General features: G+C 53.9%; 1 protein-coding gene across 4 annotated transcripts in view; it reads left to right on the top strand.

Annotated features, from left to right (window-relative positions):
* The window catches only part of MYO1G (myosin IG), a 78965-nt gene that overhangs the window by 44897 nt on the left and 7063 nt on the right, over positions 1 to 27005 (top strand). For 3 of the 4 annotated variants that reach the window (XM_053265749.1, XM_053265752.1, XM_053265751.1), the window contains exons 19-21: positions 6885 to 6989; positions 8394 to 8507; positions 11271 to 11422. In XM_053265749.1, coding sequence (XP_053121724.1) covers positions 6885 to 6989; positions 8394 to 8507; positions 11271 to 11422 — 371 coding nt within the window. Of the gene's footprint in view, positions 1 to 6884; positions 6990 to 8393; positions 8508 to 11270; positions 11423 to 20290; positions 20429 to 27005 lie in introns of those variants that run through there. The other variant, XM_053265750.1, reaches the window with a different exon arrangement.

Consider the following 27005-nt stretch of genomic DNA (forward strand, 5'->3'; position numbering starts at 1 on the left):
GCAGCGGACAGACCAACGCAGAATAAAGCGAACCCAGCAAAACAAGGGGGAGAGATCAGCATTCACAGGGTCCAAGCCAGGACTTTTCAATGTTTATTTTAGGACTCTTTGGGGTCGAAAGACCTTCAAAGCAGCGTGCAGCCATAACACAAAGAAATAACCAGTCAGAAGATGAAAACATAAACCATCCTGTAGCCCTGTTTGCAATGCACATTTGAGCAGTAAAAGTCAGATCAGCCACAATATAATACCAGAGGAGGATAGGGATGCAAACAGAACGATTCTGTCCTGAACACCCAAAGAAACAGAGTGGTTTTGATGGAATGCCTCAAAAGAGAAAGGGGGAGCAAACGGAGCGGAGGTCCCGGGGGAGAGAGTTCTCAGCCAGGTGTTGCTGCTGAAAAGACCCTGGCCCGGGTCATAACCAGCCCTACCTGGAAGCAGCTTTCTGCAAATCCCCATCACCAACGCCTGATGCCGAAGTGCAAGACTCAGGCTCCAGGGGCAAGAAACCCCAGGAACTTGAACCCAGACCCCCACAGACGGTCCTCCAGAGCCAGGTTCAGACATCCCAGAACCCTCTCGCCCTTCCCTAACCGCTTACGGGCACAGGCCGTGCATCAGGCAAGAGGTGGCTCAGTATATGGCAGCATCCCATGACTACAGGGGGCTGAAGGTGGGCTTTTATTTCCACTGAGGCTCAGGCGAAGAAAAAGGTGTTCACTGGCACCAAGCGAGAGGAAGCCCCACGCGGACCTCTCTGGAGATGTATTCCATAAACGGGATGCCTCCACTGAAAAGGTTCCCTCTGGCTGCCAGCTGCATTTCCTCTGAAGACACCTGGAGAAGGACCTCCGGTGAAGGAAGCTCTCAGGCTTAATGAGGAGGGGGCTTAGTTTAAAAAAGCAAGGACAAAGCTGTCTACTCCCACACTGGCCTCCTCCTAGACTGGTCTGCCTTGTTGACCAGTTTGGGAAAACTAGTGGAGACCAGTGAGTTTTTCCACTATTCACATTTAGTACTGGCTCCTGTTATCCCCTGGAATCTGTTGATTTTTTAAAAAAATACAAGTGGGTCTGTTGGGCTATATTTTGTGCTGCCCATTTTATGATGTACTGCAGGAGTCCTCAAACTTCAGACCCTAGATATTGTTGGACTACAACTCCCATCATCCCCCACAACAGTGGCCTTTTTATTGGGTGTTTTTATTATTGTTGTTTCTTGTTTACACAGTCAGACAGGTGTTATTGACTGGTTTGTTTTATCCAGACATCGAGTCCTTCCCAAGGACCTGGGATGGCTGAATGTTATCATCAATACTGTTACAAAAAGCAACTTTACTGGGAACAGCCTATATTTTGCGATGATATTATTATTGTTATTATTACGTTTTATATCCCGCTCTTCCTCCAAGCAGCCCAGAGCGCTGTACTACATACTTGAGTTTCTCCTCACAACAACCCTGTGAAGTAGGTTAGGCTGAGAGAGAAGTGACTGGCCCAGAGTCACCCAGCAAGTCTCATGGCTGAAGGGGGATTTGAACTCGGGTCTCCCCGGTCCTAGTCCAGCACTCTAACCACTACACCCCGCTGGCTTCTTATTATAGGTAGGTAATTTTTAACTTACCTGCCGTCATCTGATTTTAGCAAGACATATCTAAGTAAAAACAATTGAAAACCATTAAAAAACAAATCCATACAATTTCAAAATTCAGCATGTAAATAAAATAGAAGCTTGAATACATTGGAATAAACATTCCAAAGGAAAAGCAGATTACAACCTCAGTGTGTGCGTGCGTGCGCGCGCATACACCTGCCCCAAGATGGAGCATTTTCTTCTAGGTTATTTTCCAGCATTAATTGCAGCAAATAAAAAGTAATCAATTTTTATAGTAACGGAACCTGTTTTGTCCACCCAGTAGATAAATAGCTTCAGCTGAGGCTGACTCCCCTCGTATGTTTTTGAAAATCTTCCTCAGCTGTGATTCCCTCTCCCCGTTTTTTTATTGTGTTTTTAATTATAATTTCACGCTGTTTGCGGGGGGTCTCTTGTTTTGAGCCCAAGAACAGCATTTAATATAAATACCGAATCTGAACATAAATAAAGAAGAAAGCATCACATTCATATAAAATTAGGGACCATGCAGAGAGAGAGAGAGAGAGAGAGAGAGGTCTGGGAAATGTAGGTCTGTCACATGGCACGAAGCAGTAAACAACAGAACAGAGAGACATGAAAGACATCTGCATAAAACATTTATAAAAACAATATGAACCCAACTTATAAAAATAGCAGCAGCAGAATGCCTGTATGGCTGGCACCCTAAAGCAGCCACCAAACATCAGTTAACCACTTTCCAGCATGCTTCATCTGGTTTCTTCAAAGTCCTAGTGGAAAAGGAAAGTTTTTACTGAGAGTTTAACCCTGTAAAGCGTTATCACTTGGTAGGCTTCTTGAGGGAAGGAGTCCTCCAGTTGTTATCTCCCAACACATTTGGAGTTCTAGTTCAGGGTTCTCAACCTTGAGCCCCCCGATGTTGTTGGACTACAGTTCTCATCATCCCTGAAATGATGGGCACGATGGGAGTTGTAGTCCAACAACATCTGGGGACCCAAAGTTGAGAAGCCCTGGATGGGAAGGACTTGGGGCTATTAGCCATGCTAGTTAAGAGTGGAACTTCCATGTTCAAAGGCAGTCTACCCCTGAGTGCCAGGTACCGGAGACAGGCAGGGCAAGGCCACCTACCCTCATGTGCTGCCTACGAGCTCCCCAGAGGCTATGGGTTTGGGGAGACGGAACTAGATAGCCCTTGGCTTGACCCAGCAAACCGATTCTTCACATAAATTCTTAGCATTCTGGCCATCAGGACTTAGAGCAATGGACTGGCCAAGCTTTCACAGGTTCTTGGCTAAGCAGATTCCTTGGGAAAGCTGTTTAGGGCTAGGGGCCACTGCAGGGGATGCCCATCACTTTCAAGATGTGGGCTGTACCCAGAGTCCCTGGGGTCTCAGAGTCGGCAGCTTTGCAGCTCTTCCTGGAGCTACTTTTGCCACTGCAGGCCGGCCGGGGGGGGCTGAGCTGGATGCCCAGCGAGTGACCTGGCCCAGGCCCTGGTTTTCATCTGGCTGCGCTGGGCGGCCACAGGAGCAGGTGTCGTCCCCTTGCGGCAAGGCGTGCCCCGCTCTTTGCCTGCTGATTTCCTGCGTTGGCCACTTGCCTGCAGCTGCCCAGAGCCATCTCTGGCCTCCGCCCCTGCTTCAGCCGGAGTGTTTGCCCCAGACAGCACGTCCGCTGCTGTCCCCGGCTGGAGGATGGGGTGGTCTGTGCCTGTGCCTGTGCGGGGCGGACTGGGGTTGTGCCAGCCTCCAGTGGGGTGAGGGGCAGGGCGGTGTACTCTACCCCGCCATCTGCTGAGCTCCGGGGCTTGCTTGTGTTTATTTCTTACTATTTCCTGCATTGATTCGTTCGATGCTGACTTCTGCATACATCGTTCTGGGCAGAGAATGGTAAACAGCATCAACAAAAAGCCTGACTCAGGAGTTCTCCGACTTGGGTCCACACAGAGCTTGTTGGACTACATCTCCCAGCACCCCCAGGAACATTGTGGCTGGGAATGATGGGAGCTGTAGTCCAACAGCCTCTGGGGAACCAAGTTGGAGAACCCCTGACCTGACTGATGCTGTGTGGACTGGTTCTGGGTGGTTTCCAGGCTGTGCTCAGCCAGGGGCTCAGCACCATCAAATATGGTGAGGTTCACTGGCACAGGTAGCTGATTAAATTGAGAGTAATAATAGTTCGTATCTGTATAATGCGGTTGAGTATTATCATCCCAGTATTGCAGCCACTGTGCTCTGTCAGCTCTGACTTCATGGAGGCTGGGTCTGATCAACTCTAATTAGCCATGGGAACTCAGTAGAGCTTCCATGTACAAAGGCAGTGTACCTTGGTATACCAGATGCAGGGGGTGGCCATCATCACCTTCGGGTCCTGCCTGGGAGTTTCCCGGAGGTGCCTGCCTGGCTGCTGCTGAATGCTGAGACCAGCAAGACCATTCTCATGTGTGCACACATTCTCTCCCTCCTCCAATTCTGACTGCTTGTGAGCATATGCAGAGTGCATTTTTTTCACCATTGAATAACCGCAGCGTATTCTACAGCTGCAATTCAGAGAACATCGCTGCTGGATCAGGCCCAAGAAAGCCTTTCTAGTCCAGCATCCTGTTTCCCACAGGGGCCCACCAGATACCTCTGAGAAGCCCACTGGCAAGAGCTGAGGGCGTGCCCTCTCCCCTGCTGTTGCTCCCTGGCAACTGGGATTGAGAGGCATCTTGCCTCTGAGGCTGGAGGTGGCCTATGGCCATCAAGACTAGTAGCCATCGATAGACCTGTCCTCCATGAATTTGTCCAAACCCCCTTTAAAACCACCCAAGCTAGTGGCCATCACCACACATCCCAGGGCAGAGAGTTCCACAGATTAATTAATTCACCCTCCAGAGGCAGCTGGAGGCTGCAGCATTTGTGCAGCTCTAGACATTTAATTCTGGGGATCTCCAGTGTGTCCCAGAGGAGCAGACTAGGCAGCGCTGCTGGGCTGAATCTCAGGGGGAGCTGCGTCCTCATCTCTGCTTCTCCTTGGCAGACTCGGAGCTGCATTTTTTCTAGTGTTGGGTGCTCAGGGGTTTGGTGGAGCTGGTGGCGCCAGCAAGAAACCCTCCGTCAGGGATTGGGGGAGCTGGCCGGATGTCACAGAGGGCCGTATTGCAGGCCGGCAGCAGGGCTTCTGGCTGCCACGGGCCAAACTGTTCTTTCCCTAAAGAGGAACAGAGCAGGCAGGAAGGCCTAGGGAGGAGACGGATCTTTGCTGGGTCCCTCTTGCCAGAGTTCGTTCTTCCGTTCATCCAGCGGCCTCCAGGAAGCCCACAAGCAGGGTGCTGAGACAACAGCCCTCCCCTGTGGTTGCTCCCCAGCAGCTATCCGGAGGTACACTGCCTCTGAGCCTGGAGGTTCTCTTTAGCCATCACGACGAATAGCCTTTGACAGACCTCTCCTCTGCCATGAATTTTCCCACCTCCACCCCTTTAAAGCCGTCTGCACTGGTGAGAGCAGAACAAGGGCTTTCTTCTGTCTGACCCGAATCGCCTGCTGCCCATAAGTTTCGATCAAGAGATGGCAAAGGAAGCAGCAGAGCCCAGGAAAGGGTGGCTGGGAGGAGGAGTGGGCCAGAGCGGGGGTCCCCAACCTCAGGGCCTCAGGTGTTGTTGGGTTACTACAAGTCCCATCATCCCCAGCCCCAATGAAGTCCTAACAAAGGAACGCAGCAGGAAGCGGCCTTCGACTGAGTCAGACGATTGGCGCAGTACCGTCTTCACTGACTGGCAGCAGCTCTCCAAGGTTTTATGCAGAGGTCTTTCCCAGCCCTCCCTGGAGATGCTGCCGCCAGGGAGTGAAGCTGGGGCCTTCTGCATCATGCAAAGCAGATGCTCTGCCTCTCTAGGCTATGGCCCCATCCCAAGGGGGAATCAGCAGGGGGGGGAAGGGAGAGACATCTGGCCAGGAGCTGCGGAGATCAGAGGCGCTCTTACCCCTGGACGTCCGGGCCAAAGTTCAGGGGCCCCCCCAGCCCCTGGGCCGCCCCCCCCCAATCCTCTTTAGTCTGTCCCAGGCGGTGTGGTTGCCCGGCGGAGCATGAGGATGCTTCATTTGCCAGGTGGGGGGGGGGCACTGCAAATGCCTCCAGGCTCCAAGATGACCAAGGGGCCCCTATGGCGGAGAGGAGGACGGATGCAGTTCAGCTGCCGATGAGAAGCCACATCTTTCCTGTGAGCCTCTTGGTCTCCGGAGTGGCATCATCCTGTGTCTCAGGGGCATCCTGCCTTGGAGGCTGGAGGTGGCCCTCTGACTAGTAGCCGTTGATAGACTTCTCCAGTGCCACCCAGCCACCGAGGGTGTCGTGCGGGGGGCGGCCATGGGGCACGAGCCCCAGTGAATGGCTCAGAGGGGCCCTGCATCTTCCAGAACGGGAGCGCAGCAGTGGAGGCCGCTGCCCACAGCACGAGGGGGAGGGAGCTCCCGGCCTCGCCTGGCTCTCCTCCGCTGCTTCTACCTTCGTCACTGCTGCATTGTCATATTGAGACTTTTTTAAAAAGTAATTAGGATTGGGGGGAGGGTACACTGCGCGGGAGGAGGCCATGGTCAACCCCTCCTGTATCCTACCAAAGAAAACCACAGGGCTTTTATGTGGGCGCCAGGAGTCACACTTTCCTTTACTTTATTACTGAGTTTAATGATTGGGGGGGGGAGGCTTGTGGGCCTGGGACCTGGATCTTGAAGGTCCCTAGCAGTGCCGTCAGACAGGCCTTTCTGCTGCCCAGAGCCCAACCATAGGCGGAGGTGGGTCTTCTGCGACTTGGCCTCCCTCCCCAGCGTGATTTTCTGCTTCTCAAAGCAGCCGCGGGCTCCCCCTCCCCGAGATCAGGGCTGCAGGGAAGGGTATCAGCCCGCTGCCCCGACACGGACCCCCTAGTTCCACTCTTGTGTCGCCTTATGACCTCCTCCTGGCCGCACCACTTTCTGCAGCCTCTGCCCTCCCGGCAGCGCTGAGCTTGGTGGAGGTGCCGAGATCTTAGTCGGTGCCTCTGGCACTACTTCGTTGGACTACAAATCCCATCATCTCCCCATCTATGATGGGAATTGTAGTTCAACAACATCTGGGGGCCCAAGGTGGGGAGAACCTCTGCTCTGTTGGGTTCTCTTCTCCCACCTCCCAGAAGGAAAGGAAAATCCACAATGAAGGGGAGGGAGATACAACCCCCCCCCCCAACACACACACACACACCTCTTTGTCTCTTCCTCCACCCTCTCTGCTCCTGTTCCCTTCTGTTCCTCCAGGCAGGTGAAAACCCTTCCATGGCCGATCAGTTTGCCAAGAGGGTGGCGGCCCTGAAAGAGAAGGTCCACTTCCGTTCGGTGCTGTTCTCCTGCCACGTCCGCAAGGTGAGGAACCGGCAGGCACGGCTTCCTGCAGCTTCACCAGGTGCGCCAGCCACGCAGGTGGCTTATCCCTGCTCACGGAGCAAAGAGGCACCTTTTAAAGTGGCGATTCTCTTCTGTTTAGCAGGGGGAGAGCAACTGGCCCTATCCAGCCCCAGCACAGCATCCCTCCAGGGGCTGTTGCCGGTATCTGCCTCCTTTTAGATGGTGAGCTCTTTGGGGACAGTTAACCATTTTATTTATGTATTTGCCTTTGCAAGCGGCTTTGTGAACTTTGGTTGAAGAGCGGTATAGTAGTAGTAGTAGTAGTAGTAGTAGTAGTAGTAGTAGTAGAGTAGGTGCCTGGCTGGGGGGATCTCCATTGCTTTGTTTTGAGGAGTAGCCAAGGGCTCTTCAGCATGTGGCAGAACAGGGTAGCTGGCTCGCTGGCCAAGTGTGGCTACCGGAACACTGCTGTAAGGGATTTCCACGGAGCAAGCGGTTGCTGGTGTTGGCCCCTCTGCTGACCTCGCTTCCCCCTCCCATGAGGCTTCAGTCCGGTCCCAAGTCCAGGCACCGTTTTCTCCTGTTCTGATGCATCCTGGAGTCCTACTTCTTCCTCCCCCCAGCCATTGGAAACCTCCACCCAGCCTTAGTGATGCGACCGTCGTGCTGTTTGAGCTTCTTAAGTAGCCAGAGCCAACAACTGGGAGGGACAAGCCGAGAAGCCAGAGGCTCTTCAGAGCAGGCCTTCCCAATCTTGGATCCCCCGATGTTGTTGGACAACAGCTCCCCTCATCCCCGGCCTTTGGCTACTCTATCTGGGGATGATGGGAATAGTAGTCCAACAGCATCTGGGGACTCAAGGTTGGGAGCACCTCCTTTAGAGGTTTCCGCCAATATGAAGGCCATTGACAAAATGGCTGAATCCAGTCTGGCAGCCTAATGAACACCCATTGGGAATGGGTTCTTCTGGAAGCTGACCCCACAATGGTGGTTGTGGTCATGCTACCATAGCAGTGGCCAGTCTTAGTCTCTCCAGCTGTTGCTGGACGACAGTTCACATAATAGACTCAAAGTGGCGAGTGCTGAAACCATAGACACAGGAGATGACTAGAGTGACACACAAGTTGGACTTCCACTCTTGCCTGTAAGCTGCCACTATCCATGATTCTCAGCCCAGAGTGGCATCACTTTACCCTTTGTCATCTCTATGGTGAAACCCCTTTAAGCTCTGTTTAGAAGTTGGAGTGGAAAACTGATGCTCTTTTAGACTGAAAGTGCCCACAGGAATTGTGGTGGTGTGTGACTCTGGTCATTTTCTATCTCTCTGACTGAAGCTAAGGTGACATCAGTTCTTGATGCTAAAGACATTGTCTGTGTTCCTCCCTCTTGTGGGTTTCTTGGCCTTCCCACAACCATTTGCAGATAAACCTATGTAACAAGAGCACAGACCGAGCCCTTCTCATCACAGACCAGCACCTGTACAAGATGGAACCTAGGAAACAGTACAAGGTCATGCGAGCCATACCTCTGAACATGGTAAGTGTGACTTCTTGCAATCCTGGTCTGTTAGGAACACAGGAAGCTGCCATAAGAACAGCCCTGCTGGATCAGGCCCAAGCCTCATCCAGTCCAGCATCCTGTTTCGCACAGTGGCCCACCAGATGCCTCTGGGGAGCCCACAGGCAATAGGTGAGGGCATGCCCTCTCTCCTGCTGTTGCTCCCCTGCAACTGATATTGAGAGGCATTGTGTCTCTGAACCTGGAGGTGGCCCACAGCCGCCAGACTAGTAGCCATTGATAGACCTGTCCAGTGTCCACCATGAGTTTGCCATATCTGAGTCAGACCATAGGTCCATCTAGCTCAATATTGTCTACACAGAAAGGCAGTAGCTTCTCCATGGTTGCAGACAGGATTCTCTTTCAGCCCTATCTTGGAGATGCTGCCAAGGAGGGAACATGGAAGAACCTTCTGCATGCAAGTGTGCAGGTGCTCTTCCCAGAGCAGCCCCATCCCCTAAGGGGAATCTCTTATAGTGCTCACACATGTCATCTTCCATTCAAATGCAACCGAGGGTGGACATCTGCTTAGCAAAGAGTCCAATTCATGCTAGCTGCCACAAGACCAGCTCTCCTCCCCGTTGGAGGAGGGCAGAAAGGGGGTGGCAACAGGTCTTCGTGCTAGTTGATGTGGTCAACGGTGCTGACTGAAGATTGACAACCCCTTGGGGGGGGGGGGAAATCCCATGTCACAAAAGTTCTCAGCTTTGGGTCCCCAGATGTGGTTGGACTACAGCTCCTGTATCATCCACAGCCACAGTGGTTGAAGGTCATGATGGGAGTTGTAGTCCAACTACAGCTGGAGACCCAAGGCTGAGAACCCCTGCCTGATAATCTTCCTGGTCTTCCCACATCCCACCCCACCCCAACCCTGCCCTTGCTTGTTTACAGAGAGATAGTGAGGTGGGGCCCTGCGTTTTTTGTATCTTGATTTTAAAATGTTATGTTTTGATTTTCCCTCTTACAAGAGGCACCAAAGCAGCAAACACAAATCAAAAGTATCAGTCAGATGAAACAAACTTGACAAAACCAAACAAAGGCTTCAAAGACAGCATTGCAAAGCCCAAAGGAGAGAATCTGAGCACTAAAAGGCTTGTTGGAACAAAACATGCCATCTAGGAGGGAGCCAGATGAATCTCCTGCAGCAGGGAGATTCCACATGCAACATGTTAGCGTAAGGATGGCCAAGTATTGATCCTCTAGTCTAGTGTACAGATTGCCAACCTGGGGTCCCCAGATGTGGCTAGACTACAACTCCCATGAACCCCAGCAGATGGGAGATGGTGGGAGTTGTCGTCCAACAACATCTGGGGACTCTGGGTGGGAAACACCCTGCTTTAGTGGTCTTCTGGGACAGAAGTGAATTGGCGATGCAAAGGCACCCTCCGGCAGGAACCATCTGGGCTCAGACCAGGATCGGTCCTCCGCTCTGGGCGTGGCTGCCCTGCTGCGTGTGATGAGCCACCCCCAGGCCTGCTGGCTGGAATATTGGTGGTCAGGCGACCTCCCTTAGCAGGTGCCCAGGGAGTAATGTGTGCCAACCGCTCTGCTTTAGGCTGCTGTGCCCTCAGATTGAGCTAATTCCAGACTGGAAGCTCCGTCTGCCTCCCTCCCTGCCTGCCTCCCTCTCTCTCCCCCCCCCGCCCTCCCCCAACCCCGTCTCAGCCCCCAGCCCTGCAGGTGAGTCACGGATTCAGAGAACCACCCACAGCCTCTAGGAAACACGACTGGGAGGCAGCCCAGCTCCTGTGGCTTGCAGCCAGTGCCTGAGGCCAGACCTCGAGTGGTGCTGCCTGGCCCTGGGTGCTCCTGGCAGGGCCCAGCCTCCTCTGGAGACGGACGGACCCTGGCAAGGGGGCCAGCAGGAGCCTCCTCTCTCTCTCCCCAGGTGCTTTGCAAGGAGGGTGAGGAGGGGAGGGCAGCCGCCCGACCCTTGCAAGGAGCTCTGGGAGAAGAGCGGGGGCGGTGGCGGCAGCAGAGGGCAGCCTTGGTGGCGGAGAGGAAGAGCTGCTCCGATGGGGGGGGTGTAGCGGGAGGCATGTGAGAGGGTGGGGGCACCCTGCTGCCCTGCTAGCACCCCAATAACTGGCTGCTTGAGATGACCGCCTCCCCTCCCTCCCAGGGGCATGGGGGAAATGGAGCAAGGGCAAACAAGTGTCCCTCGGCCGCCGCAGTCTGGGGGGGGCACCATGGCACCCCTCCCCCAGGGTGCCCCTTGCCCCCTCCCACGTGCAGCCAGCGAACGAAGCGCTTTCTGGCTGGGAGCACAAGTTGCGCTCCCGTCCTGCCCAGCCGGTCCTATGTTCCAGCGCTGGCTGCTGGCTGGGGGCTTCTTTCCTTGCCTGGCTCCCAGCGAGGCAGAGAAAGAAAGCCCAGCCAGTCAGGGCTGCAACAAAGCACTGACCCTGGGGGAGGATTGGCAGGTGGACCCAGCAGCCCAGCAGGGGGCGTGGCCAGTATCGGGAAAGGGGCTGCTCAGCCTCGCTCCTGATCCTCCCCCATCAGTGCTCCGTTCCAGCCGCTGCCCACCGCGCTTCCTGCGCCCCGGCCTGCCTCATGGAAGGACCGCCCCTGCCTTGACCCTCCAGTCACGGGAATCCAGCCCGCCAGCCCAACCCACCGGAGCATCCCTGTAAACCACGGCTTGCGTCTTGGCTTGAAGCAGGGCTCCCTTGTTGCCTTGCCTCTCTGGCTCTCTCTGGGAAGCAGAGGTGGACCGGCTGTGCTTTCTCCCCCCGGCAGGTGACCGGGCTCAGTGTGACCAGCGGCGAGGACCAGCTGGTGGTGTTCCACATCCAGAACCACGGCCTGGTAGTCTGCCTCCACAAGATGCCGCTGGGAAATGACAACCGGGTTGGAGAGCTGGTGGGCGTGATGGTGGAGCACTTCAGAAGGTGGGTGAGGGTGGCTTTGGCGGGAGGGGGGTACGGAGGTGGGAGGGGAGACTTGCTCGAGTCTGCGAATCGTGGGGGGGAGGAGGGGGGAGGGCTCCGCTGCACTGCAAGAGCATCTCTTTCCAGCAGGATCCCACAGCCAGGCATTGAGGGAAAGCCCTGCGATGGCCAAGCGGTACAGCCGGACGGCAGAGGCCGCTTCCACACTCAGCTGGGCATCAGCCCACCCACCCCTCAGTCTTTGGGAATGAGACGCCCAGGGGCGGATTAAGCCTTTTGCTTCGTCTTTTTACCTTAAACAAAAAGAGTTTTCCTTTTTAAAAAAAATAAGGTAAAAGGGGGCACTTTTCCCTCACCCACTCCACCTTTGCTGCAACCGCCGCTGCGGCAAAATTTGAGGAGGGGCAAAATGTGCAGCTCCTCAGATTTTGCCACTGTAGCCAGACGCCTGTGCTGCCTCTCGGTTCGTCCACCACCCTGGAGTCGCCCACTTGGCTAGCGGGTTTCAGACAGAGGCTGGGCGGCAGGCCTCTGCCAGGGCCCCAGGAGGGGTTTCCTGCTCTGACCAGGGGGGTGGGCTCAGAGGTCCATCTGGGTATTCCGGAGCGTGGACCTCAAGGTCTTTGGACACCCACCCCCCCCCGCAAATTGAGCATCCTCAGGCTTGTCTGGGCGACCCACACCACCCAGGACAGACTAAAGAGGATTTGGGGGGCCCAGGGGCTGTGGAGGCCCTGGGCTTCGGCCCCAAAGTCCAGGGGGAAGAAGAGCACCTCTGGTTGGACTAGAAGTTCTAGCATGTATTTGCCACTCCAGGCCAGAAGAGGCAGTGAGCATAAATAGATGGGAAAGGACCTTTCATTATAGCCATAATATGGCGAAGTCGGCCTTTGAAAAGGAGCACCAGCCACTTCGGTTGAGGAAGACCGAGGAGGCCAGTGCTGCTCCTGAGACTTACTGGCCACACTGTGGGACGCCGAACCACCAAGTCTGCACGCTTTAGGCCCGTCGCCCTCCCCTGGCCCCTGGAAGGGCTCTTGCTTTTGAGCTGGGGTCTTCTCCCCCTTGGCCCTGGAGTTGGTCCGGTGCCCTGAGCGTGGAAACCTCCCAGTGGCCCTCCTTCAGGTCAAGGTTTTCATTTGGCAATAGGACTCCCCCCGCCCTCCCCACTAATTCCTCTCTTCTTGGGCCTGTGGCTCTGGAGACTGGAAAGCAGCCTTGCGCCCCCCCCCCCCCCGCCCCCCATCCCTGACTGGTGGAGGAAAATGGGCATGTCGGTGTGTGACCAGCCCCAGCAGCTCTGCTTGGTTAGGGAAGCAGCAACAGAGACGCCCCCCTCTCCTCTCCCTGGGCACCTACCTTCAAATCTGTTCTAGGGAGGCTTGCATGAAGACAGGGGTTCTCCAGCTTGGGTCCCCAGATGTTGCTGGACTACAACTCCCACAATCCCCAGCCACAATGGCCCAAGGCCCAGGGAGGCCTCTCTCTAATTCAGCCCAAACAGGCTGTCAACCCATATTTGTATCGCTTTTTTTCCCCAGGGCAATGTGATTTTCTGCCCCTGGTTTATCCCTTTCCCTGAGGTCTCATGCTGGTAGTTGTGTATAGTTTGTTCCTTTTTATTTCACACAATGAAGGCACTGAAGGCTGTGCCCTAGAGCAGAAGGTCCCCCAGGTGGGGGTGGGGTAGCTTAACCCTTTATCCTGCAGTAGCTTTTAGCTTACATCAATCTGCCCAAACTGCATTTCCCCCTCTGTGGAACATAGGAACCTAGGAAGCTGCCATATACTGAGTCAGACCTTTGGTCTATCTAGCTCAGTATTGTCTTCACAGACTGGCAGCAGCTTCTCCAAGGTTGCAGGCAGGAATCTCGCTCAGCCCTCTCTTGGAGATGCTGCCAGGGAGGGAACTGGGAACCTTCTGCTCTTCCCAGAGCGGCTCCATCCCCTAATAGGGGGAATATCTTAAAGTGCTCACATATCAAGTCTCCCGCCTTTCGTATGCAACCAGGGTGGACCCTGGACCCTGCCGTCGCTTAAGGAGACAAGCCATGCTTGCTACCCCAAGACCAGCTCTCTTCCCATGTATAGGTACCCATATATTTCCCCCCTGCAGGATGAAAAACAGCGGACGGTGTGCAATTTTATTTAAAAACTGTTGAGTGGGGAAAGGCTAAGAAGCCCCCTTGTACATCTTATACAGCAGCCTCTGTGACTGACTTTTATAAGTGGGGTGGGGGAATCTCAGAGAACTTTGGCCCTTGAGAGAGCAGTACAATGAAAGATAAGCATGCATCTGCCACAAGGGGGCACTGTGTAAGAGGTAGCCCTTCTCCCCCCCGCCCCCCGCTCCAATTAATCCCTCTGGTTTGCTATTGTGCAAAGGCACGTGGCTGGGCTGATTTCACCCTCCAGCTGTCTCTAGTGCAAGCCACAAGCCCCTGCTTGTAAGGAGGACGGCTGGCTCCCCATCTGTGGGCTGGGATTAGAGGGAGCTGCTCTTGACCCATTGCCCTTGGGACACCCTAAGCAAATCTGCCAGGAAGGGGGAGAGCAGGAGTCTGAGCGGGGATTAGGGGTGAAGGGCTGGCCCCAAACACCCTCTTCTCTCCGCTTGGAGGCTTCCCGATGCCTGCCACGGATCCTTGCCTCTCTTGCCCCCCAACAGGGCCTGTGCCTTTGGTGCCCGTGGGGTGGGGCGGGGGGGGGGGCGCAGTGAGTCTCGCCTGATCCCGAGAGGTTGGTGTGGAAGGAAGGAGCAGGCCACAAGAACGCTGCCGGTGCAGTGTGTGCCTCTTTGAAGTGACCGATGGGATCCGGGGTGGAGAAGGAAGCTGTGTGTGTGAGAGAGAGAGAGTTTGCCAGGTGGTCTGTGCCATTCGTATCCTTCGCCGGGTGAGGAGACCTAAAGCTTATGCAAATCAAGAACTGGTCGGGACAGAGCAATCAGCTTTCTGCCTGATGGCTAAATGTCATTCGGAGGGAGGTAACTGGATTTCCTGGAGCAGGGAGTCCCACCGCCTTAGGAACCGGTCCTTTCCCACGTCCCCACGCCTTCAGTGGAGGCAGCACAGGGAGTGGACCCTCCGCCGATGACCGAGCGGCCAGGCGGCAGACGCAGACGGGTGGAGACCGGCCTTGGAGTCTCTGTGTGTCGATGCAGCGGGCAAGAGGAACCCATCCCAGGCAGGGCAAAGGCCCTCTGGGCTCTGCCAGCTCACGGCAGGTGACAGATGGGAGCCTCTCCTAGGAGCCCCCCAGGCTGAAGGTCCAGCCCTCGCCATCTGCTCTCAGCAGCTGCTGGCACACACAGGCCCCGCCAAGGGGAGGGGAGGGGAGGGGAGGGGCCTGGCCTGCTTCCTCTGCCTTCCTCCCCCAGAGCGTCACAAAAGGGATTGCAAGGAATTACCGCACAGCCCTGACAGGCGGGAAGTGAAGGGCTGCCAGACTGTGGGCCCAGGCTTGGCCTGGGGAGCTGAGGAGCAGCGCCCTAGCGGGGGGGATGTGTGCGCAGGCGGGTGGCACCCAGTGGCCCAAGGAGGGGGAGGTCTAGGCATCTGCCGGCCTGGGAGAGCGGCATCGGATCTGGCCTCTGGCACAGCCTTGGGTAGTTCTGCTGGCACCCACCAGCCTTTTCTGCAGCAAGTTTCTAGCTCTGAGGGAGGAGCAGGACTCGGACAGATGCGTATGACTTCTAGGGCGCCCACCAACTTCCGATCCACAGAAGTGGCGTCCTGTGACTGGTGAGAGCACGAGAGCCCCAGCTTGGGATCTTGCCTCCGCTGCGCACCCACTGGCTGGCCTCAGCTTGCGATTTCAGCCTCTCACACAGAACTCCCTCCCAGGATGGGGGTAAGAGAACCCGGCCGCCTTCCAAGGTTGTTGTGATGAGGCTACCGAGAGAACGCACAGGAAGGATTCGGAGTCTGTTGCACTGGCAGAGCTCTGGTTAATATTTATGTTGCGTTGAGACGTGTGCTAGAGCTGGGGTGGCCACGCTGGGGCTCTCCAGTTGTTGCTGGACTACAATTCCTATCATCCAGTGCCTTGCAGGGGGTGATGGGAGTTGTAGTCCAACAGCAGCTGGGGAGCCTCAGATTGGCCACCCCTGAGACAGAGGCAGCGCAGACGTAGAAAACCATGCAGTTGCTGACGGGAGGCAGTCGGGGGCAGCAGAGCCCGCCAGCATCCGAGGTCTGCGGCGTCATAACCGCAGGGGACCCGGGCCCTTCCGGAGGGCCCATTGCCAGTCCGAGACCAGCTCTGTGCCCATTACCTGGGGGTGGGGCAGGCGGCGTGATGATGGAGGGGCTCTCTTGGCCAAGGGAACCGCGGCTTCCTCTCTCCCATCCCATCCGTCAAAAGAAGCCTCCCCATCAATGGCGGGCAACCTCTCCAGACCCCCCTGGAACCTAGAGAGGGCTTCGTTCACAAGCCTCACACGCAGGGAATCCGGTTCACGCTTCCAGCACTTCCAGTCCTCAGGGTGTGCATGTTTAGGGCACAACCAGCAGCGGGAGGCATTCCGCATATGCTCAGGAGCACTCTTCAGTAGTGCTTCTTAGAGTCAAGGGCTGAATCCTGACCTGGGAAGCAGAGCTGAGGACTAAGCCTGGGAGGTGCTGAGTGGGGGCGGGGTGCAGCCATCATTGAATTCAAGCCCCAGAAGGCCTTTTGCCAAGCACCTTCTTCATCTGATCCTTTGGGGTCTGGGCCATGGTAGGGCTCTGACCCCTCCCTGTGGCGATGAGAAACTCCACTCCTTGTCTGGATCTTTCTTTTGTGTTTTCCAGTAAACAAGCTGACAGGTTTGGCTCTGCAGCCTAGAGAGAGAGAGAGAGAGAGAGAGAGAGAGAGAGAGAGAGTGTGTGTGTGTGTGTGTGTGTATGGTGGGGGAGTTTTAATTAGCTAATGTCTGGAAATCCCTTTGAAGGTTATTTGTCCACCTTGGAACAGATGAAGCTGCCTCCTGCGGTGTCTGAACATTGGTCTGTCCCATCCAGAATTGCATGCTCTGACTGGCAGCTGCTCTCAGGGTCTTATTTATTCACTCATTCATTCAATCATTCATTCATTTCACATATTTTTATCCCACCCAAAACTTATGTCTCTGGGCGGTTCACAACAAAACAAAATAAACAACAACAGAAAAGCTTAAAACATTACAATAACTTAAAATTTTAAAACAACATTTTAAAACAATGTTAAAACTATTAAAACAGTATTTAATTAAAAGCCTGGGTGAAAAGATGCATCTTCAAAGACTTTTTAAAAGTTGTCAGAGATGGTAAAAGGTAAAGTGTGCCACAGAGCCCTGTGGTTGCCTTTGGTAGAATACAAGAGGGATTGACCATTGCCAGCGTGGTGTAGTGGTTAGAGTGCTGGACTAGGACCGGGGAGACCCGAGTTCAAATCCCCATTCAGCCAGGAGACTAGCTGGGTGACTCTGGGCCAGTCACTTCTCTCTCAGCCTCACCTACTTCACAGGGTTGTTGTGAAAGAGAAACTCAAGTATGTCGTACACCGCTCTGGGCTCCTTGGAGGAAGAGCGGGATATAAATGTAATAATAATAATAATAATAATAATAATCTCCCTCACAGTACGAGATGATGCCTTTCAGCACCTTCCTAGACTGCTGCTGCCTGATAGAGGTGTTTCCCAGTCTGGGAAACATACCAGCGGGGATTCGAACTGGCAACCTCTGGCTTGCGAGTCAAATCATGTCCCTGTTTCTCCAAGAGGAGGCTCTTATTTCAGCAGGGAGTGCATTCCAAAGCGTTGGGGCTGCAGCGGAGAAGGCCCGTCCCTGAGTAGCCACCAGACGAGCCGGTGGCAACTGCAGACGGACTTCTTAGGCAGAAATCCCTTTCTAATTCTGATGCTTGAGATGTTTATACCTGTAGACACTGGGAACTGAGCCTGACACCTTGTTGATACGGAATGTGCTCCACCCCAAGCAAATGCTGCTCTCCCTGAACATACAAAGCTGCCGCCTGCTGAGTCACACCCTTGGTCCAGCACAGTCCTCTCTGCTCTGAGTGGCAGCAGAGACTCTTCCCCACTCCTGCTCTCCTGAGGTCCCTTTTCAACTGAAAATGCCAGGGGTTGAATCTAGGACCTTCTGCAGGCAAAGCACATGTCCCACGACTGAGCCGTAGGTCTTACATATTCCCAGGAAACATGGCAATCGGACCTCTTGGAGAAATAAAGCCCTAAGCTAGGGGTTCTCAGCCTTGGGTCCCCAGTTGGCCTCTGGCCACTGTGGCTGGAGCTGCAGTCCCAAAACATCTGGGGAGCCAAGCTGAGAATCCCTGACATAGGGGCGGAATGTTCAGTCCCCATGAATGCAATTCACAGGGTTGCACAGATGTGCTTTCTGTGTAGGAATGTTCAGGCCAAGCTTATCTGTGTTGCTTAGAACTAAGTCCCAAAGAGTTCAACAGAGCTTAATTCTCAAGGTCTTGCGCCTCGTCTTGCAGCCTTAGTCATGCTTGAAGCCATCTTTGGCACTGGGCTTTTTCCTTTATGTACTTCAGTTATATCTGTCATTCAAATGAAAAATTAATATTTTATGGATGACAGAAACACCCGCTTTTCAGCCACAATGGAACTTAAGACAGTCTACATGGCGTTTCCAGACAGCTTCCCCTCCAGGCATTGACCACAGAAAGACCCTCTTAGCTTCAGCAAAGTTACGGCACCCTGTGTCTGCAGCCTGCTGTAGGCCCTCGCTCTGGGTGACGGGCATCCCTTGTGAAAGGGTCTGAAGAAGTCTGTGGTCCTCCCTGCAGAAAGGAAGGGCTTTGGAGAGGAGCTGGCCATGGTGCTGAACTGAGAGGTCCTGGGGAACTTAGGCCTGTGGCAGACCATGCCCCGCTTTGCATTCTCACCCATTCGCCCCTTGCAGGCTGTTACCAGGAGCAGGGGGCTGTGTGATCTGTGGGGATCTCTTGCTGAGTGGTTCAGGATCCTGGAGGCTGCTATGTGCCACGGCACAAGGTCTCTGCACCCCTGAGGCCTAGAGTTGGGTTGTGTGGTGCCATGAACATTTTCTTTATTTATTATTTAAAATATTGCTATGCCGCTCCAAGCTTGCGTCTCTGAACTTACCAAGCTGCTCTATCCTGAGTTATACCATTGGTCCATCTGACTCACCCGGCTTTCAGAGGGTCTTCCCCATCCCTTGAGCCTTTTTTAAACTGGAGACACTAGAGGCTGGGACTGGGACTTCCCATATGCAAATAACGGGTGCTGCTGATTAAAAAGGGACCTTTAGAACAGGAAAGTGTTGCAGGCCAGATGTGGTTAGAGGGTTAGAACAGAAATGTCAAAACTATTTGCAACTGTAACTAGCATTTTGCTTTCTGTAGCTGAGTAATACAATTAATGTTCTCCGGGGCATATTCACACTACAGGAATGTTATGAACTGAAATTCAGCTGGACGTGGTATAAAGATCTCAGCACCTTGCCACAAAACCGTTCCCAGGATTCTTTGGAGGAAGCTATGGCAGTTAAACTGGTTTAAGCTGATATCACTACATTGAGAGAGCCCAAGTTAGTTTGTTAACTTTTGTTAACTTGTGCCAAAGTTAACATGAAAACTCAAGAATAGTAATAGGCCATTATAGGAGCAGACCTCTCATTTTGATTTTCCTAGAATAGCCTCTCTGGCTGCAGGATCAGGACAACGTGTGCATTTTTAATTACAGATGAGAAATAATGCATAATTAACACAAGCTGCATAGAATTTGTGTGAAGGTGGTGAACATGTTGCACTTTTCTTGTGATACCATTTGTGTGATTTCCAAGTGCGAGACAAAGTAACAGCTCTTTGGGATGCAATCACCTGTTAGCTGTGATTTTAATTTACACTTCTTGGAAGTTGGCCGTGAAAAAGCATCCTTGCAAATGAAGGTGCTACCACAGAGAGAGAATTGTTTCCGTATATATTGCACCAAGCTTGTATGTTTTGTGAGTCTTGTGGTGGAGAGCTGGTCTTATGGTAGTAAGCATGAATTGTCCCTTATGTTAAGCAGGGTCTACTCTGGTTTCCATTGGAATGGGAGACTACATGTGTGAGCACAGTAAGATATTCCCTTTAAGGGATGGGACTGCTCTGGGAAGAGCAGAAAGTTCCAAGTTCCCTTCCTGGCATCTCCAATATAGGGCTGAGAGACTTATGCCTGTAACCTTGGGGAAGCCGCTGCCAGTCTGTGTAGACAATGCACAACTAGATGGACCAATCAATGGTCTGATTCTGTACATGGCAGCTTCCTATGTTTATATCTTTTCGTTTGCTGTAAAGACTCCTGATGTTTTGTGATCCAGTATGATTGTATATATGTTGCTGCTGCATGCATCATCTCTAATTTCCAGGTGCAGGGAACCCGGGCTCTGTTACAGGCCTGATTTATGCAAACTGGCTATGCTTGTGGTTTAGGTCTGCTTTGTTCTTTCTGCTTCAGTTTGTCAAATCATAAGAACAGCCCTGCTGGATCAGGCCCAAGACCTGTCTAGTTCAGCATCCTGTTTCACACAGTGGCCCTCTGGGTAGCCCACAGGCAAAATCATTTGGATTTATTTATTTATTTAAGTAGTTATACAGAGTGAGAGAGAGAGAGAGATCCAAGGTTTTCTCTGATACCATGGAGTCTAGAAAACTGTTTCTTAAAAAGAAAGCAGAGGCCCTCTAAGGAGTCAAAGCAGGCCACAGCCATGATGTCCAGAGAAGAGCAAGTGGAAAGAGTTCATATTCTAAACTTTGTTTTTAATTCCATGGACGTCAGAGAACTGAAAGCTTGCAGGATTGAAACAAGCTTCTTTACTATTTCACGAGTTAGCCTATTTCTTCATTTGATGTTTGCAGATATTTCCAACCACAGACCAGTTTCACAAGCTGCAGGAGAAATTGGAAGCTTGAGGGGATTTGAGAGTCACACATGCCTGCAGGATACAGCAGTTGTAATAACTTTAAACTGTAGTCTAGCCTAGTTATATGGGGGAGCACAAGGCATCTAAAACAATGTCATTCTAAAAGAGAAAATATTTCATAAGAGGTTTTTTCCAAAGTTTCCAAAACTTGCAATATTTCCACTGGAACAACTGAAAAAATGTCTTGGGGAGGGGAAACCCATTTCCCTTCTCAAATGGGGGAGGCTGGGGCTTCACTTCTCTAAGTGCCCTGAGAAGGAGGGTCCAAATCAAATAGTGGGTGGCAGAGACACAAACTAAGGAAGACCTAGGAAAAAGTGGGACCCTGGCAAATCTGAGACCCAGAGACAAGAGGGGCTGTGTGCTCCTCTTGGGCCAGGAGGAAGGACGTGGGCAGATGGGAAAGCCACCAGGGCTCAGGGCTGCTAGGACTCTAGACCCTGACAGGGGAATTTGACCAGTTGTGGCTTCTGCAATCATTGCCACTTGGCAACCCTGTTAGTGCAAGGACTTGCAGGTTGGAGCTGAAGCGGACTATTGTTGTGAACCAAGTAGCCAGTTCTCTGGCTTTTATTTTCATGCTCACTGTCTGGCATTCCAAGAACAGCTGTCACCTGAATGCTATCCTCAGTAAGGTCCTTCACACGACCTTCTGCTGGGCGGGGTGGGGTGGGGGTGACAGTCAGGAGGGCACCAACTCCCCCCCCCCAGATGATCCAGCGGTGATCCCAGCCGTGTGGCTCACACACCTACATGGCCAGTGCTTCTGCGAGCCACGTGGCATTCTGGAGGCCGGAAAATGCGTCCCAGCCTCCAGATATCCCACAATGCATCAAGCAATGAGTGCTGTGCATTGAGGGATTCGCCTGTGAGTCGGGTGCTCTAGGCACCCAGCTCTGTGTCTGCTCGGGCTTCATACAGCCCGAGCAGACACACAGCCACGTACCTGGGTAAAAGGGCACCCAGGATTGGCCTCGATCCTGGCACTTCACATGAGCAGCCCTATCCAGGGAGCAGGGCAGCCCAAGCCTGGATAGGGCTGCTCCTGTGAGCAGCCTCCGTGTGTTTCTGCAGTTCCTTCTTGTTTCTGGAGTGGTCTGCGGAGTGGCTGAACGACCCCTGCCCGTCTCCCCCTGCCACCAGGGCAGGGGAAAGGAAAGTGCTGCTGCTGCTGCTGCTGCTGCCCCCCTTGGCAGATGTCTGGGAGTGAGGGAGAGGGTTGCTGGGGAATGGCCAGGAAGCTCATTACGGAGTGGAGATTAAAGAGTGAGCTGGGAGAGGAGAGAGCGAGGCGAGGAGAAGGAAGTGTCAAGGTGAGATGCGAGCAGTGTGTGTGTGTGTGGGGGGGGCGCTCACAGGTTCTGAGTCTGCTTTGAGGCTTGGCCAGCAGGGGCCTGTTGGCAGTACTCTGGGTGGCTGACACCGTGTGTGTGTGTGTGTGTGTGTGTGTGTGAGAGAGAGAGAGAGAGAGAGAGAGAGAGAGCCGTTCTGGCCTGTGCACTGCTCAGCTGCACCTCATTTCCACCTGGCGGGAGGTCAGCCATCTCCATTTATTCATCCACCCATCCATCCATCCGCGCGATTGATATGCTGCTTGCTAAGCAGCTGGCATAAACAGACATTGGAAACACCTCTAAAGCACAAACAAGATTTAACTAACAGTTAGAAAGCTCATAGAACTGCCACTAAGAAAAATGCCCCCTGCCACTGAATCCAAACAACTGCAATGGGTCAAAATCTTTGTTTCGGACCAACTAAAAGGCCACAAAGCAGTGAGCAAGTTTCCAGCTTCTCCAGAACTCTCCTCCAGGCTGGGTGCTAAAAAAGGCCATATAGTACCCCGAAGCCTGCAATGTGTCACCATCGTGGGGTCAATTGAAACATAACTCTCAAGAAGTCTCATTTGGACTCCCCGCCCCCGCCCCTGCTGCCCGAGCTAAAACAGCAGTGAAAAGGGTGAGATCAGGGTTGGGACCTAGCTTGCAGGGAAAGAGTGTTTAAGCTCTGCCTCTCACGCCACAGTCCTGATTAAACCTCTCCGCTCCAAAGCAGTGAGAACCCCCAGAAATCTGTGGTCCCTGCTAGACCTAATGTAGGAGTTCCCAACTTGGGGTTCCCAGATGTGGTTGAACTTCAACTCCCATCATCCCCAGCCAGACTGGCCTTTGGTCATTGCAGCTGGGGATGATGGGAGTTGTAGTCCAGCAACAACACCTGGGGACCCAAGGCTGAGAAGCCCTGTTTTGACACTGATTTCAGGTGGACTGCTGTCTTGACGCAAGTGTTTGGCCCTTTGCTTCCCTGAGTGAGGCTGTTGGTCCATCTAGTATGGTTCCTTTTGGCTGGCACCTGCTCTCCAGGGCAACAGGCCGGTTGGGGGGGGGGCAGGGAGGCTTTCCTAGCCCTGCTCTTTGGAGAGGCGGCCAGGGGTGGGACCTGAGACTTCCAGCATGCAAGGCAGGTGCCCCACCCCTGAACGAAGCCACGCTGAGCCAAAGAGCCTGGCGCCGCTGCTGGGGAGGGAGACGGAGTTACTTCTCCTCCTCCAGAGGCTGCCGCGCTCCACATTGAGGGCCAGCCCTTACGTTTATTCCTCGGGTTACGTTTCCAAATATCTATACCCCACTTAAAGCCAGCCGTTAAAAAATACAGTGAAACAGGGTTCTCAGGCCTGGGTCCCTGGATGTTGTTGGACTACAACTCTCATGGTCCTTTGGCCATTGTGGCAGGGGACCGTGGGAGCTGTAGTCCAACAACAACAACGGGGGACCCACGTCTGAGCACCCCGGGCGTATACAGCACTGGGCTGCTTGGGCCCCTGGCAGCCTGAGGCGCAGAGCTGGGCAGAAGCTTGCGGCCCCCCCCCCCAAGTCAGGGTCTCTTCTGCCACCGTGCTGTTGACCAAGAGGCCTGTGGCTCAAGCGAGCGCCCGATAAGCGAGGCTCCCAAACTGGCAGCACTCGGCACCTTCCGAGAGGATTTCTAGGGCAGGCTGCTGGCTGGTTCTTGAAGCTGTGTCTTCTTGTCTCCTTGGCAGCTGCAGAGGGCTGCTCCTTCTTGCTCAGCAGGGCTGCTCTATAAATAGTGCTCTAAGGAAGCTGAGTTCCCATAACAGCCCCTTTGTTTCCCCTGGTGCCATGTGAGCGGCCTGGGGCCGGTTTCTCCCAGCGCATCAAGGACTTGGCCTGATGTGCTCCCCCCCCAGGGCATCTGCCTGCTTCCTTTGGGACTGGGGCAGGGAGGAGAGGCCACTGAGGACAGGTGGGCAGCAACACAGGGACATAGGAAGCTGCCATATACTGAGTCAGACCCTTGGTCCATCTAGCTCAGGATTGTCTACCCAGACTGGCAGCGGCTTCTCCAGACTTGCAGGCAGGAGTCTCTCTCAGCCCTCTCTTGGAGATGCTGCCAGGGAGGGAACTGGGAACCTTCTGCTCTTCCCAGAGCAGCTCCATCCCCTAAGGGGAATATCTTGCAGTGCTCACACATCAAGTCTCCCATTCAAATGCAAACCAGAGCAGACCCTGCTTAGCTAAGGGGACAAGTCCTGCTTGCTACCACAAGACCAGCTCTCCTCCATCCCGTGAAGGGCCGTGATGTCAGAACCTGCTCTTGAAGGGCCAGGCAGTCCAGCTGGTATGAAAACTGTCCCTTGCAGGTTGTGGTTGGTCAGGGGTGTGAGAGGGAAGCACTGTCGTCATGGGGCGCACAGCTCTCTCTCGGCTTCATTCTCTGTCCCGCTCCAGGGCTGATTTCTGGCACCGAGTGCAGCTTCTCTGGGATGCTGAGCCCTGTTGTGAGCCCTGCTTTTCGGCGGGGGGGGGGCCGCCCTCTGGCAGGGGGAGAGAGAGCCGCTGACCCCCTTCAGCCGCTGCTGCTGGGGTCTCTGTGAGTTTCCTTTGGGAAGGGGGCCTCTCTGGGACCAGGAGGCAGCCATCTCCAGGCCCCTTGGAGGCACATGCGCAGTGTGGGAGGCGCCCCTGCCTGCTCGCGGGGCGAAGTGCCTCTTCCACGCGTGGCCCTCCCCCTATACCTGCCTGCAGCCAGGATGTGCTTTTAAAGTGGCGCGTCTCTCATCCGGAGCAGGGGTGGAGAGAGAGAGAGGCTGGGCTGCTCCCGGGGTCTCCTCCCTTGAGTCGCTTTTTAGGCTGGGAGCCCCTTTGGGAGAGGGAGCCATCTTCTCATTCTTTCTCCCATCATGCCTTTTGCGCTGTAGGACTGCCCTGTTGAGACATTGTGTTGGAAACTGCTATAGAAAATATGCCTAATAATAGCAGAAATAATTCAAGCAGCTTTGCCTTAAACACCAGCAACTTTTCCCCTCTTCTTATTGGAAAGCGGAGGCCTGTAGGAGACTGCAGAGCCAGCCTCCCTACGGGGCCATATGCCTCTCTGCTATGCTATGTCGGTCTAGGGGTATAATGCTCACTGACATTGTAAGAGGTCCTGGGTTCCATGGCTGCCATAGACTGAGTCAGACCCTTGGTCCATCTAGCTCAGGATTGTCTACCCAGACCGGCAGCAGCTTCTCCAGGGTTGCGGGCAGGAGTCCCTCTCAGCCCTACCTTGAAAATGCCAGCGAGGGAACTTGGAACCTTCTGCATGCCAATGCTCTTCCCAGAGCGGCCCCATCCCCTAAGGGGAATATCCCACAGTGCTCACACATGTAGTCTCCCTTCCATTGGCATGGTCCCTACTTCACAAAGGGGACAACATGCTTGCTACCACAAGACAGGCACAACCACCCCTCCCCTTCTAGGGAGGGGTTGTAGCTGTAACTATAGCTGTTGGACTACAGCTCCCTTCATCCCTGACCATCAGCCCCTGTGGCTGGGGATGATGGGAGTTGTAGTCCAACAAGAGCTGGAGGGTTGAAGTTGCGCTCCTGTGGTCTAGATTAGCTCCTCCTTCCATCAACGGACTTGCCCTCAGGCACTTGGGCTTTGGGGCATCGGCATTCGGGGCACGCAGCTCCCTCCTGCTTCAAACCACAGCAGGGATGACGGGACGGCAGGATAGCCGGCGGGGGGGGGGGGGGGCAATTCCCAGGCTTTCCCTGTCCAGGCCATGCTCTTCCCAGTTTCCTTTCAGACCCAGTCAGGCAGGAAGGAGGCTTGCCAAAGACAGATGTCGACCAGGGGGTATCCATTACCCCCTCTGAAAAGATGGGTCGAGGCAGGGTCAGAGGTCGCCTTCCAGATGGCAGCACGTGTGCGGCATGAAAGCGGCAGCAGCCGAGCCACTTTGTCAGGCGAGGGAAGCGGGTGAGTCTCCAAGGAACTCCCCTGCAGGCAGGTCAATGAATCAAAGCACTGCTTTGCAAGCCTGCATCTTCACGCTCTGGAATGGAAAGGGCCATCCCATGGTGCTAAAACGTACACTTCTTCCATCCCTCATCCCCAGGCACAATAAGTCTGCTGAAATTTTTGTGTGTGACCATGCGTGATATCTAAGGCAGGAGTTGCCAACCTTGGGTCCCCAGATGATGTTGGACTGCAAGTGCCATCATCCTCTGCTGCAATGAAAGTCATTGCAGCAGAATGTGAAGGGACTTGTAGTCCAACAACATCTGAGGACCCAAGGTTGGAAACCCCTGCTTTAGGGTGATAACTTATTGCAAATTTTAATCAGTAAATCAATCAACGTAGTTGATCAGTGGGACCTACTTTTTAATTGGTGGGGCTGAAAGTTGCAGATACACCCGCTGAGACTATTTAGCTTCTGGTACGTTACAGAGAAAGAAAGAGACATAATTAACGATGGCCTTTCCTTCTAAGGATGGGTGCTCATTAAAAAGTAAGTTGCTTCTCGCGTCCTTCAGTATTGCAAAAAAGTGCCTCAAATGAGATCTTGGTGAGATGCACACTTTTATTGCATGTCATTTGTCAATTTTAAAAGCAGGTGTAGAGTCAACTCAAATGGTCTCACAGGTCTGACAATAAGGCCCCCTGCACGGCCATCAGCTGGTAGGGAGCTGTGCGTGCTCCTGAGTTTTGATCGCGTGTGAGCTGAAGCCTGGGGAGGAGGAGGGGTAAGTGATCAGTGGTCCCTCTAAGGCAGGCGCATGTGCACACACCCAGGCATTTGTGGATGTCCGCCCCGTTCGTTTTAGATCCCACTCAGGTTGAATCAGGAAGACCCCATCCCTAATGCAGGTGGGGGTACCCACTCCCTTGATACTGTCATCCAGAACAAAACCTATTCTGCTCACAGATGAAAAACTTAGAGGGAACACTGAAAGTGATTGTGTGGGAGGAGGGCGCAGGCTCCAGCAGCATTTCCTCCACCCTTGGTCATTTGCTGGGTGAAAGTGTGAGGTGGGACGACACTGTTGGAGCCTGCGTCCGCCTTCCACCGGGCCACCTCCCCCCACCCTCCTTAGGTTCACACACGATCAAAACCGGGGGTGGGCACAACTCCCGGAGCAGGGAAGAATGCTTGCCGTACCCAGTTCATGGTCGTGTGGACTGCCCTCCTGCCCATCACAACTCCTTGAGCTTCAGGGCCATTTGCAACTCTTAAAATGCTAACAACGGAAGGAGAGGAGGGCTGGTCTTGTGGCAGCAAGCCTGACTTGTCCCCTTAACTAAGCAGGGTCCGCCCTGGTTGCATTTGAACGGGAGACTAGAAGTGTGAGCACTGTCAGATAT

This window comes from Hemicordylus capensis, chromosome 6, assembly GCF_027244095.1.
Source record: "Hemicordylus capensis ecotype Gifberg chromosome 6, rHemCap1.1.pri, whole genome shotgun sequence".
Lineage (NCBI taxonomy): Eukaryota > Metazoa > Chordata > Lepidosauria > Squamata > Cordylidae > Hemicordylus > Hemicordylus capensis.